Genomic DNA, 19,306 nt, shown 5'->3' on the forward strand with positions numbered 1-19,306 from the left:
TAGTGTTTTTTAAAAAGGCCATAGCTAAAAAGAAAAAGACTTCTTAATTTTTAAGAGATAATGCCCAAGGATGACTAACTCTGATTACATTCACATTGCATGATTAAGAAATAAAGTCAGCCAAAGAAAAACAACGATGCAAATTACATTTCAATACAATTAGCTTTTATTTATATTCTTAAAAGTAGGCATAAAAGGAGATAGATCAAAATAATGTTACTGTTTGTAGAGATAGAAGCCTTTATACTTTATTATTAATGCTTGGAGTTTTAAATTTAAAATTTCTGTCCATTAAGAGGTGGCTCTTATATTTAAAAATCATGTGCAAATTTTTAATGTAATAATGAAAATGACAGAACTATTCAAATAACTTATTTTTTAAATGTGTCAGTTTCAGTATTACTAGGAAAAAGTGCCCTGGCTGGTGTGGTTCAGTGGATTGCGTGCAGGCCTGTGAACCAAAGGGTTCAATTCTCAGTGCAATTCTCAATACGTGCCTGGGTTGAAAGCCAGGTCCCCAGTAGGGGTGCATGAGGGACAACCACACATTGATGTTTCTCTCCTACTCTTTCTTCCTCCTTTCCCCTCTCTTTAAAAAAAAAAAAAAATAAATAAATAAATTCTTTTAAAAAACACCTTAACTACAAACCTTACATTTTAGTGAAATTATTGTCATCTTCAGTGCTAGAGTGCTACACATTTTATATGTATTTACATTATATTTTGGAACTTTTTATTATACTATAGTTAAAGATTCACAAGAGAGAGTTCCTGTGTACCCTTTACTCTGCTTCCCCAATAATAGTATTTTACACAAAACTGTAAATGTGTGTTGATATGGTACTATTACCTCAAATCAGGGCTATAAGTTTCTTTTTAAACTCTAATTACATTCTCATAATTACAAAGAAAACTTCATCTTACAATGATACGATGAAGAGAGATCTGTGTACTCTCTGGAGTTAACTGGATTATCATGGACTAAATACTTGAATAAAATCTTAAACTTTTACTTCTATCAAATAAAGAACGCATAAAATTGCATATAGTTATTAAGTACAATATCGAATCAAGTACCTAATATGTAAAATTAAAAAGTGACAGTTAAATACATCATTGAAAATTAAAATCCAAAAACAGGTTAGCAAATCTAGTTTTTAAAATGTACTATAATAAATGTATACATAAGCACACACAAACCTGTACTAGATCTATCATCAGCAGCATATACTTTGATTAAACCCGTATTAAAAGGTGCCTGCTCCACAGTGTGTGTCCCATGACCACTATCCATGCTGCCATGACTAACAGCATCCAGGTCACTGCCATCTGCTTAAGAACACAATTTAACAGCATTTTACTACTCGGGGAGATACCAAAAACACACATTAGTTTGTTGCTCAAGCTAATATCTACTAAACATGAAAAGTGCCACATAATTAGCAAAATATGACTGTAACAAAGAACCCTACTGTGAATCGTTAATGAATACTAAAACAAGACAGCCAATGGTTGATAGTTTAAGTTACAAGAAAGAAAAGTAGAATTTTGTGTTTGTTAAATGTGAATATCAGAATTTGCTTAATGGCAGTAAAAACTAGAAAACATTCAATATTTTGAAAGTAGTTAAAATTTCTAAAAATGTAAAGTATGGGTAGTCAATTTTTTTCTTTTGTGTTAAATCATTTTTTATTGTTAATCTATTACAGTTGTCCCAGTTTTTCCCTCTTTGCCTTCCTCTGCCCATTCCGTCCCCCACAGTCAGTTCCCACACTGTTGTCCATGACCGTGGGTCATTCCTACATGTTCTTTGTCTAGAGCCTCCCCCTTCTTTCTAGCATCATTTCCCGCATTCCCGTCCCCCAACCCCTCTGGCCACTTTCAGTCTGTTCCATGTTTCCATGCCTGTGGTTCTATTTTGTTCATTAGTTTATTTTGTTTATTAGGTTCCTCTTATAGGTGAGATTATATGGGATTTGTTTTCCATCGACTGGCTTATTTCACTTAACATAATATTCTCCAGTTCCATCCATGCTGTTGCAAAAGGTAGGAGTTCCTTCTTTCTCCCTGCTGCATAGCAGTCCATTGCGTAAATATACCACAGTTTTTTGATCCACTCATTTACAGATGGACTCTTAGGCTGTTTCCAGCACTTGGCTACCGTAAATAGGACTGCTATGAACAAAGGGGTGCATAAGTTCTTTTGAATTGGTGGTTCAAGATTCTTACGGTATATTCCCAGCAGCAGAATCACTAGGTCAAAAGGAAGATCCACTGTTAGTTTTTAAAGGGAATTACATACTGTTTTCCACAGTGGCTGCACAAATCTGCATTCCCACCAACAGTGCACTAGGGTGCCCTTTTCTTCGAATCCTCACCAGCACTTGTTTGTTGATTTACTAATGATGGCTGTTCTGACAGGTGTGAGGTGAAATCTCATTGTTGTTTTAACTTGCATCTCTCTAATGGCTAGGCTAGTGATTTTGAGCATCTTTTCATATGTCTATGGGCCCTCTGTATGTTGTTCCTGGATAAGTGTCTGTCCAGATCCTTTGCCCATTTTTTAATTGGATTGTCTGTCTTCTTGGTGTTAAGTCATATGAGGCCTTTATATATTTTGGGATCAAACTCTTGTCCAATGTATCAGTGGCAAATATGTTCTCCCATATAGTTGATTCTGTTTTCATTTTGATGATGGTTTATTTGGCTGTGCAGAAGCTTTTTAGTTTGATGTAGTCCCATTTATTTACTTTTCCCTTTATTTCCCTTGCCATAGGAGGTATATTGGCAAAAATATTGCTGTGTGGGATATTGGAAATTTTCCTGCCTATGTTTTCCTCTAGGACTTTTATGGTATCACAACTTACATTTAAGTCTTTTGTCCATTTTGAGTTTTTCTGGTGTATGGTGTAAGTTGGTGGTCTAGTTTCATTCTTTTGCATGTACCAGTCCAGTTCTCCCAACACCATCTATTGAAGAGGCTATCTTTGCCCTAGTGTATGCTCATGTACCCTTGGTCAAATATTAACTGAACATAGAAACTTGGGTTTATTTCTGTGTTCTCTATTCTGTTCCATTGATCTATGTATCTGTTCTTATGCCAATATCAGACCTCAGAACAAAAGCCAAAAAAAGGGACAAAGAAGGTCACTACATAATACTTAAAGGAATAGTCCAACAGGAGAATATAACCTTTGTAAATATATATGCACCCAACATAGTAGCACCTAAATATACAAAGAAAATCCTGGAGGACTTCCAGAAAGATATTGACAACACCACAGTCATCATAGGGGATTTTAGTGCCTCACTGCAAACTATGGATAGATCTTCCAAACAAAGAATCAACAAGGATGTTGTGGCACTGAAGGACACTCTAGATCAAACACACTTAATTGAGATATATATATATATATATATATATATATATATATATATATATAAATATTTTACCCCAAAGAAGCAAAATATACATTTTTTTCAAGTGCACATGGAACATTTTCAAAGCTAGACCACATGGCAGGACACAAAACAAACCTCAACAAATTAAAAAAAATGGAGATCATATCGAGCATTTTCTCTGACCACAAGGGACTGAAACTAGAACAAACCTCAAGGAAAAAAACTCAAAAACACTCAAATACATGGAGACTGAATAACATGTTATTAAATAATGAAGGGGTCAACAATGAGATGAAGGAAGAAATAAAAAAGTATCTGGAAACAAATGAAAATGAACACACAACAACCCAAAGCCTATGGAACACAGCAAAGGCAGTCCTGAGAGGAAGTTCATAGTAATACAAGCCTACCTAACGAAGACAGAAAATCTCAAATAAACATCCTAACCCTACATCTACAAGAACTGGAGGAACAACAACGAACAATGCCCAGTGAATAGAAGGAAGGAAACAATCAAGGTCAGGTCAGAATTAAATGACCTAGAGACTAAAAAACAACTCAGAGGATCAATAAATTCAGGAGCTGGTTCTTTGAAAAGATAAACAAACTGACAAACCTTCAACCAGGCCATTCAAGAAAAAAGAGAGGGGATCCAAATAACTAAAATCAGAGATGAAAGAGAAGTTACAACTGATACCACAGAAATACAAAGGATTGTGAGAAATTACTATAAACAACTACATGCAAAGAAATTGAACAACCTGGGCAAAATGGATAAATTCCTAGAAACTATAATCTGCCAAAACTGAATCAAGAAGAAGCAGAAAGCCTGAATAAACAAATAATAACTAGTGAAATTGAAGCAGTAATCAAAAAACTCCTGGCACATAAAAACCCTGGACTGGACTGGACAGGTGAATTTTACTGAACATTTATGGAAGAACTAACTCCTACCTTCTCAAACTATTCCAAAAAATTCAAGAGGAGGGAAGACTGCCAAACTCTTTTTTACAAGGCCAGTATCATCCTAATTCCAAAATCAGGTAAAGACACAACAAAGAAAGAAAACTACTGGCCAATATCTCTGATGAACATAGATGCTAAAATGCTTAAGAAAATACAGGCAATCCGGATTTAGAAGCACATTAAAAAGATCATGTACCATAATCAAGTGGGATTCATCCCAGGGGTGCAAGGATGGGACAACATTCACACATCAGTAAACATAATACACCACATAAACAAATGAAGGACAAAAATCACATAACTATCAACAGATGCTGAAAAGCATTTGGTAAAATCCAGCACCCGTTTATGATAAAAACACTCAGCAAAGTGGGAATAGAGGGAACATACCTCAACACAATAGTCAATTAATTTAAAGAAAAAATTAAACACATACATCCCTTAAATACCTTACCTGAGAGAGTTGTTTGTGATAAGTGTGCATGTTTCTTTAAAGCTCTTTTGAACTGTGCTACTCCTAAAACAACATTTCTTAATTTTGTCCAAAGAAAATAGCCATTATGACTTCGTGAAGGCCAGGTACTTTCTAAAACAGCCTATTGATAAAATAAGATAATTAGTTTAGTAATTTTTAGAAATTAACACATTCACTTTAGAATCAAACTAAAAAATATCTAAGTAGATTGTATAACACAAAATAGCACAAAAATTTATAAAATATATTTCAGATACTCTAAAATAAATGTCAAGTAACCACTGCATCACAAATTAAGATTGTATAGTCACACAAGTCATACTCTTTCTCCATTATATAAACGGAATTACCTTATTATAATAACCATAAGTAATGGCATTGGGGTCAATACCAGCTTTCTGCATTTCAAAAAGCACTCGAACTGCAAGCACTGGCTGATCATATTGTCCACAGAGCTGCATAAGAATGCGGTAGCACACCTGAAACACAGTAAGTTCAAAGTGTACTAAAACAAAACATCTACGTACACAAAACTAGAAATAATGCATGCACTTTAAAGATAAGTGTTACCTCATCAGGTGGATCCATCTTCTTTGACTGCATTTTTTTAAGCACATCATATGCTGTTTTCAGAGCTCTGACTTTTGAATGACACACTTTCACGTAAGCTGGGAGACATATAAACCACAGTCCGTAACAGTGACGCAGCAGACACCTAGACCACATCTGAGGAATGGAAGAGTAACGCTTGGCAATTTTATGGGCTGATTTAATTTCCTAGAAAAAAATGCAAAGATTTCATTAATAAATTTATACACATAAGCATCCTTAGTTAACTGCATGCTGAACAAGTACAAGTCACCTGCTTTTACAATGTTTCCATAAGAAAACATATTTATAATTAATATACATTGAAGTCTCTGCTTGAATATGTACTATACTATATATAAAATAAAGTTCTAGGACAAGGGAACTAGTTAATTTTTTGAAGTCCACTTACTCTAAATTATCTTCAGAAAGCTTCAGGGAGCTTAATGTAGTCATAGTTATATGTGCAGTAGTAAAGTATATTAAGGGAGGATGAGTGTCACTTATTTTTGTTCTAATAATTGATTACATGAAGAATGCAAAATTCTCAAAGCACCTGTTTTGTTCTTCTGAACATGGGAGAAGGGCTACTAGGACTACTTGATTTTGAAGGCAATCTGCTTTTTCGTGTTTGTAGAAATCCTTCAGGTCTCTCAAATAAATTGTTCCTAAGAACTGGAAATCCATTATAGCTGTTTTTGAAAAGAAAAAAAAAAACTCAAGCATACATAGATTATCATATCATACTGGTTACAACCTAAAAAAATGTATGACCAATAACTTCTTAACTTGCAATTTATTTTCACTATGTTTCTCCATCAGACAGCAAATATTTATGCTAATGTTGCTTTTTTATATAATATTTAGAAATGTAATAGCCAAACATAAACTCGAATATATATTTTGGAGGAAAGAATTTTGCTGAACTGAAACTACAAAGAAACTCATGCAAACTTTGTCAGTATTTGTGTAAAGATAGAGCAAACTTATGAGATGATATAATAGTTGGTAAAAGACCCACCAAACCAATAACTCTTACAAACAAGACAGTCATTAATATCATTGCTTTGGATTATTTCTGTAGACCCTCCTTCTAAAAATATGCGAGTAATATATTAGCACATCAGGACAAGCTCTCATATTATCATGAATTGGTTTATCAGGTTTAGCAAGCAGATTCAGGACTTCATTTGTGACAAAGAAAGTTGAAGAGGTTGGAGACCAGGAAGAAAAGATTAGAATAGGTAGTTCTATTACGAGGTGGGTTTAATTTGGGTGCTAGAGGAAGGTGTTTGGACATTTAAAAAGTAGCAGCAGCTAGGAAAAAGGCATGCTGAAAAGAACAGGAGAAGCCTCTGGGCAGCAAACTTAATCTATTTCTAACATTCTTAAAGGCATATAGTTTTAATTAACTAAAGGAGAAAACTATACTAAAAGATGGCAAACTATATCTATTATATTCAGTGTAATTAATTCAGTATAATGAGAGTATATCAGTAATGACTATTAAGTAGGAATGAAATATCAAAGAAGCTTAGGAAGATCATGTCCTTTAAAAAAATTCATTGTACGTACATGGTATGATAATAAGACCATTCTGTGTATCTTGTAGAAACTTACTGCTTTATCATTTTGTATAGAAAAATGTAAGTATATTAATGATCTCTTACTGAGAGGACTTACTGTGCTCCACTGAAGACATTTAAAGCTGTTTTTTGAATGATGGGTACAATTACACTAAAATTATATTGGATAGTCTCAAGGGGGAAAAATGCCTTAGATTCCTTAAAAAAATGGGAACTTTTAAAGCTAAGTAATTTTCATATTAAGAGACTAAATCTAAAAGTAAAATTTTAATTAAAAGTTAAAACCAAACCACAAAAAACCCCAAAATATACTAGCAAACATAATAAAAGAAGTCTTATAAGTATAATGTACAAAAGAAATAAAAGAAATAAAATGTTTAAAAAGAACAAGAGAGAAATTAGGATAAATATTTTAAATGTCTTTGACAAAAGACAGACTTTTAAAAAGTAACATGAATCACACCATCACTCAATGAAAAGGGAAGGTGCCAAGTGGCCTGTGAATGAGTCGACACTGACAAGCATGTGCCACACCGCTTTTTCAGTTGTAAAGACCTGGGTTATAAATGAGGGTGTTCAGAAAAATCCTTTTTTAATGAAAATAACACTATGACAATGAATGATAGGTGAGAAATGGTTTTAGAATGTTTAAATAAAATAAGTATTATTGGAGAATAAAAAATAATTTAAAATCTGAAAGAAAATATCGCTTTAAGTAAAAACAAATGTATACTGGAAACGATCTGTAGTACATAGCCAATGCATACATGTAATATATATCTAGATGGATGTGTGAGTCTACCTCTATTGTAGCCTTTATTTCACTGCGCTCAGAACATTTCCCTTTTTCCCACTAGCCTCGAAGGCAGGAACAATGTATCATTCAACTCTAAATACCAGGCACTTAGCACAGTGTCTGACCAAATTTCCTAAATTAATAATCATCAATCCAATAGTTCTGAGTTTCCATGACAAAATAAAAACTCACAGGAAAGTTAACAACCTAAAAAAGTTATACCATCCAAATCAAGGGCACAAATGTTGACTGTAAACTAGATTTAACTTCTGTAGACCAAGGTTACATTAACTACTGTCTGTGTGGGGGAGGAAATGAAGTGAGGAAACCAGCTTCAGTGAGAAATAAAAATAAAAATTTTATAATAGAAGTGCTGCATTTTGGTGAGGTAAGGTCCTAACTGAATTTAATCAACATTTATGAGAACAGATACTTATGTCGATATAGAGAACTTCCCATTCCCATGTCTATATAATGTAAAATTATAATTTTTTCTTTTTATACCTCAAAACTTAATAATGGATGTGGGATAAGCTTGCTTACCACCTAAAAATTAGGGGTCTGTAAAGTTTGGATTTTTGAAAATACCACAGTCCTTAGAAAGCTACGTCACAGGTGATGGATTGCTTCTCTCTTTCAATCTCAAACATTCGCCTCTTGAATACCTGTACTGTAAAGGGGCTTCTTCACCATTGGGTAGATGGGGGATCTCAGGTGGTGTTACAAAAACAGTGTGTTCACTTTTGAAAGATTCATCCAGTTCGATAAGCCGCGTTTCACCACTCTTGTCCATATCCACCTGAAGAAGTTTTAAAAAACATACATAAAAAATATATTGGTTAGCCAAGTGTTTGTCTATAGGGGAATGGTTAAATGAACCATGTACACAACTAGATACTAAAGAGGTAATAAAAAAAAAAGAAAGAGCAAGTTCTCTGTGTACTACTATAGAAAGATCTCTAAGACAATTAAGTGAAAGTAACAAGGTGTAAGATATTGTGTGTGTGTGTGTATATATATATACATATATATATAGTGAACTATCTTTTGAGTAAGAAGGAGGGAAAAATAAGAACATATATTTATTGTTTTTTTTTTGCTTGTATTCACATAAATACTAAAGAATATTAAGAACAGTAATTATCTATATGCGGAAGGGCAGATGGAGGGAATGAACAAGGATGATCAGGACCCACATTTCCCAATGTATATGTTTGTTATTTTCCATTTTGAACCAAGAAAATATATTAAAGAATTTTTTTTTTTAGTGTACACACACATGGGTGTGTACATATTGAGACTACTGGGTTCTATCTTGGATTTATTCGAAATATAACAAAATTCCCTAAGTTTTTCCAGTATATGTAGAAACACACATGAGTTAAATTCTAGTCACCTCAATATTGAAAGCACTTTAGTAGTACTACTCCTCCTAGAAAATTTATAGCAAGGTAATATTCATAAAGAAGGAAAACTCACAAAGTCTATGCTGTGCAAAAGAAGCTCATAGAGAACACAACACTGCATTAATTTTTTTAAAGAAACAGATGTCATGTATATAACAAAATATAACCCACAGAACTTTATTCAGTTAGATAGAATGAATATCACATGCCAGTTGGGAATAAATGGGACAGCAAGGATTATTAACAAGCAAAATCTTTAAGATAAGGATATAGGGAAGAGTATAGGAAAAAGGACAGGATAGCTTTTATTTCTAATTCTTAAAAAGAGCTGATACATTCAGAGTCTTCTTAAATAAACTGTGGGTTGTAGCTTCAGAGCATTATGTGTCATTATGTCCAGGATTAAAAAATGTTTTTCATGGTATATCCACACAGTAAACTAGATAACAACTGAGGCATATTAAGGAATTATAATTAATGACAAGATAAAATGTTCTCAAAATAATGACAAATAAATAATATCAGGATACTAAATCATACATATAGTATGATTCTAATTTTTAAAAGAGAGTACCATATTTTGCCATGTACCATGCACACTTTTTGCCCAAAGTTTTTTAAAAATATATTTTATTAATTATGCTATTACAGTTGTCCCATTTCTCCCCTTCACTCCCCTCTACCCTGTACACCCTCCCACCCACCTCCCCACCCTTTAGTCCATGTCCATGTGCCATACTTGTAAGTTCTTTAGCTTCTACATTTCTCATACTATTCTTGCCCTCCCCCTATTTTCAACATACATTCTATGCTACTTATTCTCTGTACCTTTTCCCCACTCTCTCCTCCTCCCACTCCCCTGTTGCTAACCCTCCATGTGATCTCCATTTCTGTGGTTCTGTTCATGTTCCAGTTGTTTGCTTAGTTTCTTTTGGTTTTGCTTTAGGTGTGATTGTTAATAATTGTGAGTTTGCTGTCCTTTTATTATACACGTCTTTTCTTTATCTTCTTTTCTTAGATAAGTCCCTTTAGCATTTCATAAAATAAGGGCTTGGTGATGATGAACTCCTTTAACTTGACCTTATCTGAAAAGCACTTTATCTTCCCTTCCATTCTAAATGAGAGCTTTGCTGGATAGAGCAATCTGGGATGTGGGTCCTTGTCTTTCATGACTTGGAATATTTCTTTCCAGCCCCTTCTTGCCTGTAAGGTCTCTTTGGAGAAATCAGCTGATAGCCTGATGGGAACTCCTTTGTAGGTTACTATCCCCTTATCTCTTGCTGCTTCTAGGATTCTCTCCTTAATTTTTACCTTGGCTAATGTAATTATGATGTGCTTTGGTGTGCTTCTTCTTGGGTTCAACTTCTTTGGGACTCTCTGAGCTTCCTGGACTTCCTGGAAGTCTATTTCCTTTGCCAGATTGGGGAAGTTCTCCTTTATTATTTGTTCAAATGCGTTTTCAATCTGTTGCTCTACCTCCTCCCCTTCTGGTACCCCTATAATTTGGATGTTGAAATGTTTAAAGATGTCCTAGAGGTTCCTAAGCTTCTCCTTGTTTTTTTTTTTTTTAATTCTTATTTCTCCATTCTTTCCTGTTGGTTGTTTCTTTCTTCCTTCTGGTCCACTCTATTGTTTTGAGTCCCAGTTTCCTTCCCATCACTATTGGTTCCCTGTGCATTTTCCTTCATGTCTTTGATGGTAACCTGCATTTGTTCATCTCATTTGCGACCAAAATCAACCAATTCTGTGAGCTTCCTGATCACCAGTGTATTGAACTATGCATCTGATAGGCTAGCTATCTCTTGGTCGCTCAAAAGGATGAGTTCTGGGGCACTGATTTGTTCTTCTGTTTGAGCCATCTCACTCTCTCTCTCTCTCTCTTTTTTTTTTTTTTTGGTCTGGTAGCTCCTGTTACGATGAGGGGTAGAACCTTAGGTGTTCACCAGGGCTGGGCACCCCAGTTGCTAGATTGTGACATTGTATGTGGGGGCGGGTTGGGGGGAACAATGGTGGTAGCTCCGTTCTCCTGGGAACTCAGTCCCTTCTCTGGGATCCTAGGTTGTGCGCTCTGCCCTGCTCCACAATCACCGCCTCACTGGGTCTGCCAGCTGCCTTCAGCGTACTCAGCGTCTACCCGCTGCTATCTTGCGTGCCCCAGATGCCTTCTGTGCTCCCGGTTGCCTTATGCGCCCAAGTCTCCCCGTTCTCTGCACTGAGACTGCGTCTGGCTGCTCGTCTCTGCCCCTCCCACCGGTCTGGATGAACGGGTCTATTTCAACTTCTTGGCTGTCTGACTTCCATTCAGATAAATTTTCTGTCAGTTCTGGGTGTTATTCTGCCTCTAAATTGTTGTTGTTCCAATCTTGTTTGTGCGTGGAGGTACAGTGTGTCCACCTATGCCTCTATCTTGGCCAGAAGTCCTCTCTTTTTTGCCCAAAGTTTTGAGGGAAAAATAAGGATGGGCATTATACATGAGTATGATGACTACATAACACAGGTATAAAAATGGGCATAATAATCCCATGTATAACGTGCATAAAAACTTGGGTGTGCATTGTACACGACAAAATGCAGTATGTATATTACATATATACCGGATATAGTTGTGTGTGCTCTTACACACACACAATTATCAAAATGACACTTCTGGGTAGTGCCATTACTGGCAAAAAATTTTCTTCTTTTTATTGTTATTTTCTAATTAAAATATAATGAATATCAATTACTTTTATTTGCTTTTTAAAAATTACAAAAGGACTTCCAGTCAAAATAGTGGCATAGGTAAACATGGTCATCTCATTGCACAACCAAATCAAAATTACAACTAAATTATAGAACAACCATCACTCAGAACCATCAGAAATCAAGCAGAATGGATATCTGGCAACTACAAAATTAAAGATACCATATCCATCCAGACTGGTGGGAGGGTCGCAGATGTGGAATGGGCTGGTCCCACATCCACCTGCAGTGGAAAAAATTCAGGAGGGATACTCCAAAAGTAAGGAACCCCAGCCCTACCCCAGGTCCCCCCGGCGCAAGATTCCAGTGTGAGGAAGATAAGTCCCCATAACTTCTGGCTGTAAAAAGCAGCAGGGATTGAATCAGTGGGAGAAACTTCTGAACTCCCAAGCAGTTCCTCATAGAGAACCTAGAACCTGCACAAGGACTTAATCAGACTTACTCTCTCTGAGCTCCAGCACTGGGTGTGAAAAGCACCAGTGGCATATAGGAAGGAACTGAAGTGTCTAGCATTAAGGTGAGAGCTGGGGGAACAGCTTACTCCCAGACAAAAGGCAGGCAAGGGCCACTGCCCCTTATCTGAACCATTCCCCCACAGAGCCACACAGCTGGCAGGTGGGTGCCATATCTGAGACTCCATCAACCTGGCTAACACTGTTTGTCCTATCCTGGAGATCTCCTAATACTTCCTCTAATGTAACTTATAGTACCACCCAATCTGTTAACAGTGACTTTTCCATATGAATGGTTGGTCTTGGCTCCTGTTTCACAACTTCCTAAATCCTTTCAAACAAGCAATAGCTAGCCTCGAAGAGCCCCCAGCCCCAATACCTCTTGATAAATGGCCCCAGGCCTGGCTCTAGAAGCAGTCAGACTATATTCACAGCTTGGCTTTGCCTGGGAACCTCCAAGCCCAGTGCAAGTAGCAGCCATCTCAGATTGCTTTATAGCTCAGCTAGGGTGGCCCCAGGCAGAACACAGGTTGGAGGCTGACCTTGACCTGCATCGCCCAGAAAACTGCTGAGCCTGTGCACCCAGTGGATAGTTACTGACCATGTCAGAGTACCACCACCCTGCCCCTGCAGAGGTGATCCTCCATGAAGGGCAGAGGTTGGAGTCTGTGGTCACAGCCAGACCTTGCACCTGACTGGCCTAGCTAAATCCCTCCTATTGACCTGCCAACAGTAATCAAGGCTCAACTACAAGAGGACAGTGTACTCAGCCCACAAGAAGGGTGCACCTCAAGTACTCAGTTCAGGTGATAGGGGAAGCTGTGTCACTGGACCCTACAGAATACCTACTACATTAGGCCATGATGCCAAGACAGGAGTCACAGCAGGTCTACCTAGTACATAGAAATAAACACAGGCAAGCTGCCAAAATGAGGAGACAAAGAAACATGGCCCAAATGAAAGAACAGATCAAAACTCTATAAAAAAAAAACACTAAACAAAATGGAGATAAGCAACCTATCAGATGTCGAGTTCAAAACACTGCTTATCAGATGCTCAAAGAACTCATTGAGTATGGCCACAACATAAAAGAAGAAATGAAGGTTACACTAAGTGAAATAAAGAAATATTTACAGGGAACCATCAGTAGAGGAGAAGAAACTGAGGTTTATATCAATGATTTGGAACATAAGAAAGAAACAGGCATTCAACCAGAATAGCAAGAAAAAAAAGTAATTAAAAAAAAAAGCAAGGATAGTATAAGGACCCTCTGGGACATCTCCAAATGTACCAACATCTGAATCATAGGGGTGCCAGAAAAAGAGGAAGCGCAAGAAACTGAAAACCTATTTGAAAAAATAATGAAAGAAAACTTATCTAATTTGGTGAAGGAAATAGACATACAAGTCCAGGAAGCACAGAGAGTTTCAAACAAGTTAGACCCAAAGAGAACCACACCAAGACTCATCATAATTCAAATGCCAAAGTTTAAAGATAGAGAACCTTAAAAGCAGCAAGAGAAAAGCAGAGAGTTACCTACAAAGGAGAGCCCATAAGACTATCAGCTGATTTCTCAAAAGAAGCTTTGCAGGCTAGAAGGGACTAGCTAGAAGTATTCAAAGTGATACAAAGCAAGGACTGAGAGACTCACGATGGTGGAGGAGTAAGTGGAAGCTACACTAACCTCCTTCTAGGGTCAATCTGGAATTACAACTAAATTATAGAAAAATCATCCTGAATAACCAACTGGACACTAGATATATAACTACAGACAGAGGGAAGAAGCCACATCATCACAACATGACTGGTAGCGAGTGTGCAGGAGGCAAAAGGAAGCACGAGAAGGCTAGCTGGGATCAAATGGGCAATAGCTGAAGTCCTGCAGGCATATTTCAGCGGCCAGGGGATTGCCCCTGAGAAGTGTGAGGTCTAAACCCCAAGGTGGGCTCCCCAGCCTACTCAACCAGAACAGAGGAAGTAACCAAATAACATACGGCTGTGAAAAGCAGTGGGGTTTCTGTCTGCCAGGGAGAGATAGCTAGAGACTCAGAGAGCCTCTTAAGGGGCCAATGCACAAAATCCCATTTGCAGCCACTTACCCTGGGCTCTGGCAGAGGGAGGTCAAAGTAGACTATAGAGATGTTTGAGGAGAATCTGGGGCTATTGGTTCTGGGGAGAAAGCTAAAGGAACAGCTGCCAGGACCTCTGTGCCGAGTCATTCCCCATACTGCAAGAGCCGTCTTACTCAGGCAGAGCAGACCCCTCCAAGTGGCATCAGCCTGAGGAGAAACAACAGCTCCACCCACAGGAATTACTCTGCCCCATCCTATGGTGCTTAAGCCATGCTGCTGAGGAGTAGAGCTGGAAGACATTCACTGATTAATCGAACAGAAAGCCTGTAGGCAGAGGCAGATTGCTGGGAGCTCTGAGGCTTCAGCTGACACACCTCTGGGTCTGGTGCTGGACAAGGCCATCCTTAGTGCCCAGCCTCATTCTTTCTTCACACACCTAGACCCAGCAGAAGGAGCTACATGCTGTGGATCCTGATAGCTACAAACAGGTTGTCCAGTGCTTAGGTGTGCACCAGTCTGGCAGATATACCTAGTACACAGAAACGCATAACACAGCAGCAGCCAAAATGGGGAGATATAGAAACAGATCCCAAATGAATGAACAAGAGTGTACTCTAGAAGAAGATACAAATGAAATAGAGGCAAGCATTTATCAGAGAGTTTAGAGTAATGATTATAGGGATACTCAACTGCAAGAAAAAAAGACATAGAAACCATATAAAAGGACCAGTCAGAAATAAGTAATAAAATATCTGAAATAAAAAATACACTGGAAAGAAGAAATAGTAGGTTAGATGATGCAGAGGACTGAATCAGTTATTTGGAAGACAAAGGTGAAAAAAACATCTAGGCAGAGCAGCAAAAAGAAAAACAAATATAAAAAAATGAGGAGAGCTTAAGAAACATTTTTAACATGAAGCATAACAAAATCTGTATCATGGGAACATCAGAAGGGGAAGAGAGTGAGCAAGGTATCAAGAACTTACTTGAATAAATAATGTCCGAAAAATTCCCTAATCTGGTGAAGGAAAAAGCCACAGAAGTCCAGGAAGCTCAGAGAGACCCAAACAAGCTGGACCCAAAGAGGCTTATACCAAGACATATCTAATTAAACAACAAAGCTTAAAGACAAGGAGAGAATCCTAAAAGCCACAAGAGAAAACCAGGTAGTTACTTACAAGGGAGCACCACTTAGACTGTCATCTGATTTCTCCACAGAAACATTTCAGGCCAGAGGGGAGTGGCATGAATTATTCAAGGTGATGAAAAGCAAGGACGTACAACCAAGGCTACTTTACCCAGCAAGGCTATCATTTAAAATTGAAGGAGAAATAAGAAGCTTCGTAGACAAGAAAAAGCTAAAGGAGTTTACCAAATCAGTACTGCAACAAATGTTAAAGGGCTTGCTTTAAGAAAAGAAAGAAAATAAAAATAGAGGAAAATACTCTAACAATAAAATGGCCCTAAATACATATTTATCAATCAAATCACCTTAAATGTAAATGGCTTAAATGCTCCAACCAAAAGACATACAGTAGCTGAATAGATAAGAAAACAAGACCCATATTTATGATGCTTCCAAGAGACCCATATTAGATGGAAAAACACACACAGACTAAAGGTAAAGGGATGGAAAAAGATACTTCATGCACATGGAAAAGGGAAAAAAAAGCTGGGGTAGTAGTATTTATATCTAACAAAATAGACTTTAAAACCAAGACTATAGTAACAGACAAAGAAGGACACTACATAATGATAAAGGGAACTATCCAACAAGAAGATATAACCCTAAGGATGCTTAAGGAACTTAATGAAGACCTTGACAGCATAACAAAGATCCAGTCAGAAATGAAGGATACAGTAATTAAAATAAAGAACAAACAACAGTCTATGAAAAATAAAATAGCAACATATACGTATCTATCAACAAATGAATCTAAAAAACACTAAACAAGAAGAACAGAAACAGAATCATGGATATGGAGAACATTTTGATGGCTGTCAGATGGGAGAAGGATGTGGGGGAATGGATGAAGAGGTGAGGGGATTAAGAAGTACAAATAGGTAGTTACAGAATAGCTGTGGGGATGTAAAACACAGTATAGGAAATGGAGTAGCCAAAGAACTTATACTCATGACCCATGGACATGAACCATAGTGCCGGACTGCCTTAGAGCAGGGTGTCAAACTAATTTTCACTGGGGGCCACATCAGTCTCGAGGTTGCCTTCAAAGGCCAGAATGTAATTTTAGGACAGTATAAATGTGACTACTCCTTAACAGTTAAGCGAGAGCTCAGCACTGCCACCAGGTAGAAACAAGGTGGAGGGCCAGATTCGGCCCATGGGCCTAGTGTTTGCCATCTGTGCCTTAGAGAGTGGGGTGTGCTGGGCGGAGGGGGGGAAGGAGGGAAGATTGGGACAACTGTAATAGTATAATCAATAAAATACAATTTTTTAAAAAGCTATGTAAAATCCCCAGATTCTTGATTGATATCCGTGCAGATTCACAATTACCTATTTTATCCAATGGGTTACAATCTGTTACTAAGTTTGATGTTGAAATTATCCCAGAGGTAGATATTGGGAGTCCTCTTAAACTGGCTTGTGTTTCTGTGTGTGTATTGTTTTTATAAAAACATGTTTCTATCATTCTTGGGGCAATTTCTTTTTCTCTAGCATAAGCTACTTCAGGGCTCATTTGTACTTTCCTTGCCCTAGACTTGGGATCAACCATTTTTTCAAGAAGTCCTGACTCCTTTTAGTGGAGAATAGTATTTAGGAGCCAAAATTTGTGCATTAGGTGTATGCATTGCTATTGGGGTATGGCTGCTCCCAGGTCCTTGCTGGGTACAGAGCTAGGAAATATGTGTTTGTGTGTGCACTTATATCTGTACTTATTTCTATGTCTATCTATACATATTGCAAGGTAATGATATCACGCGGAACCTCCAATTCTACAGGGTTCATTCTGGTATTCTCCTTTTCTTTATTTGTAAATTCCTTCGCAGTCGGTGGGAAACTTAATTACCTTTAATATATTTATTTATTTTATCAGTCCCCCGTATGTAACATTCTTCCCTCCCCATTACCTCCTAACCCACGTATATGACTGTTTTACCCTAATTTGGTGCCGATAGCTCCTTCAAGACCAACCCCCGTCCCACCAAGCCAGCATCTCCCTCATCCAGATCAAACTCTGAAACCACATTTGCCGTCTGGACCCAATGGCAATACTCTCTCTCACTTGCGTAGTCTCTGACACCCCACGCTAGGCTGTTTCTCCTACTATACCCCGTTCAGGTTTTGATACCTCTCTCTGGGCTACTGTTCCCCAACATCCTCTCTCTTCAGCATGGATACCCACATTGCTCTATCTCACCTACTGATATTAGAAGTGAAGGAAAAGGGAAGGTTTCACACATGAATTTAAAATAGAATTAATTCACTTAATTTATGATACAACTCATTCCCAAATTGTAGTAATAGTCAGGTGGAATATTCATTATGCTCTATGCCTGTATCTCAGCATGTGACAATCTACCTTAGAGAAAAAGGAGAAGAGAAATTAAGAATGCCCAAGTCAGAGGTCTACAGGCTTGAACAAAACTCCTGTAGTCTGACGGCTAAAACAAAACTCACAATTTATTAAAATCCTGCAAGGTATTCCCAAGAGGTTGTTGTGTTCTATAATGTCTGGTAGGCCACCAAAACTTTCATAATAAGGGGTCAATGATGAAATGAAGTTAACTGAAATTTTGTTAAAAGCTAGTAAAAGTTATAAATAGAAACTATAATTCCTAACATTTACAACAGTCACACAAAATAACTTAGAGCACTATAGACAAACTATTACTTACTTTATCTACACAATCATCAAAAAATGCCAGGCTTGCGTCTTTATCACTGACAAAAGAACATTCCTCAATGAAGCGAATAAACATTTGTGTTTTGGTCATCATATTATAGAATTTTTGATGTGATCGGTCCCGGCTTCTTAAGAAAGCTGTTCAACATAAATTTCCAGTGTCAGAATATATAATATCATTTATAGATTCATAGAATTTTCAAGCTAAAAGGAATTTGATCAACCATGTCATCTACACCCCACTGTTTTGCCAAAAATGGAACTAAGACCCTGAATCGGAAGCCACCTGACAGAGATAGCAACAGGAAAGAAACTTGAATCCAGACATTTCAAATCCAGAATTGTCTCTGTGTCCCCTCACTACTTTGAAGATTGCACATAAACTAGAAAATGTGAAAGCATTTTAAAATTGCTACTTTTCCCTCTTTATGTGTTGCATGCTACGTGCACATGGCTCCTGTTCTCTTTCCATATACATATGTGGCTTTTTCAAAGCAGCAGTTACACCCCTCCTGAGTTCACACTCACTATACTCAGTTACACAACACTTGGGTTTCTTTTGGGCTCATGAACTCAAATTCTTTCCAGTCTCAGGAAAAGTTTCATATAAAGTGTTCTCTCTGCCTAAAACACTCTTCCACTTTCTCTCTGCCTGGCTAATCTCTACTTCTCCTTTTGATGCTGGCCCAGATGTGAATTCCTCACAAGAGCCCTCTGTGATCTAAAGTTGTGAACTGAAGTGTTCATTCATATTTTCAAATTGTTTATCTTCTTGACTATAAGCTCCATGGGAAAATGATCATGTCCTCATTCTTTCTTTTTTTTCTGACCACGTACCTTTTGTATACCACTATACACCCAATGCCTATCATTTGGAGACACTCAATATATGTTTATTAAATGAATTTCTCTCTCTTTTTATCTTCATCCAAGGACATTTTTCCATTGCTTTTAG

General features: G+C 37.3%; 1 protein-coding gene across 1 annotated transcript in view; it reads right to left on the reverse strand.

Moving 5' to 3' along the window:
- DENND4A (DENN domain containing 4A) overlaps positions 1–19,306 on the reverse strand; it is a 71,878-nt gene that overhangs the window by 23,132 nt on the left and 29,440 nt on the right. Inside the window, 7 exon segments of the mRNA XM_028505495.2 lie at positions 1,201–1,329; positions 4,823–4,964; positions 5,194–5,322; positions 5,414–5,620; positions 5,988–6,123; positions 8,479–8,612; positions 18,344–18,489. Of these exon segments, the coding sequence (XP_028361296.1) occupies positions 1,201–1,329; positions 4,823–4,964; positions 5,194–5,322; positions 5,414–5,620; positions 5,988–6,123; positions 8,479–8,612; positions 18,344–18,489 (1,023 nt within the window).

The sequence above is a fragment of the Phyllostomus discolor genome, chromosome 1 (genome assembly GCF_004126475.2).
Source record: "Phyllostomus discolor isolate MPI-MPIP mPhyDis1 chromosome 1, mPhyDis1.pri.v3, whole genome shotgun sequence".
NCBI lineage: Eukaryota > Metazoa > Chordata > Mammalia > Chiroptera > Phyllostomidae > Phyllostomus > Phyllostomus discolor.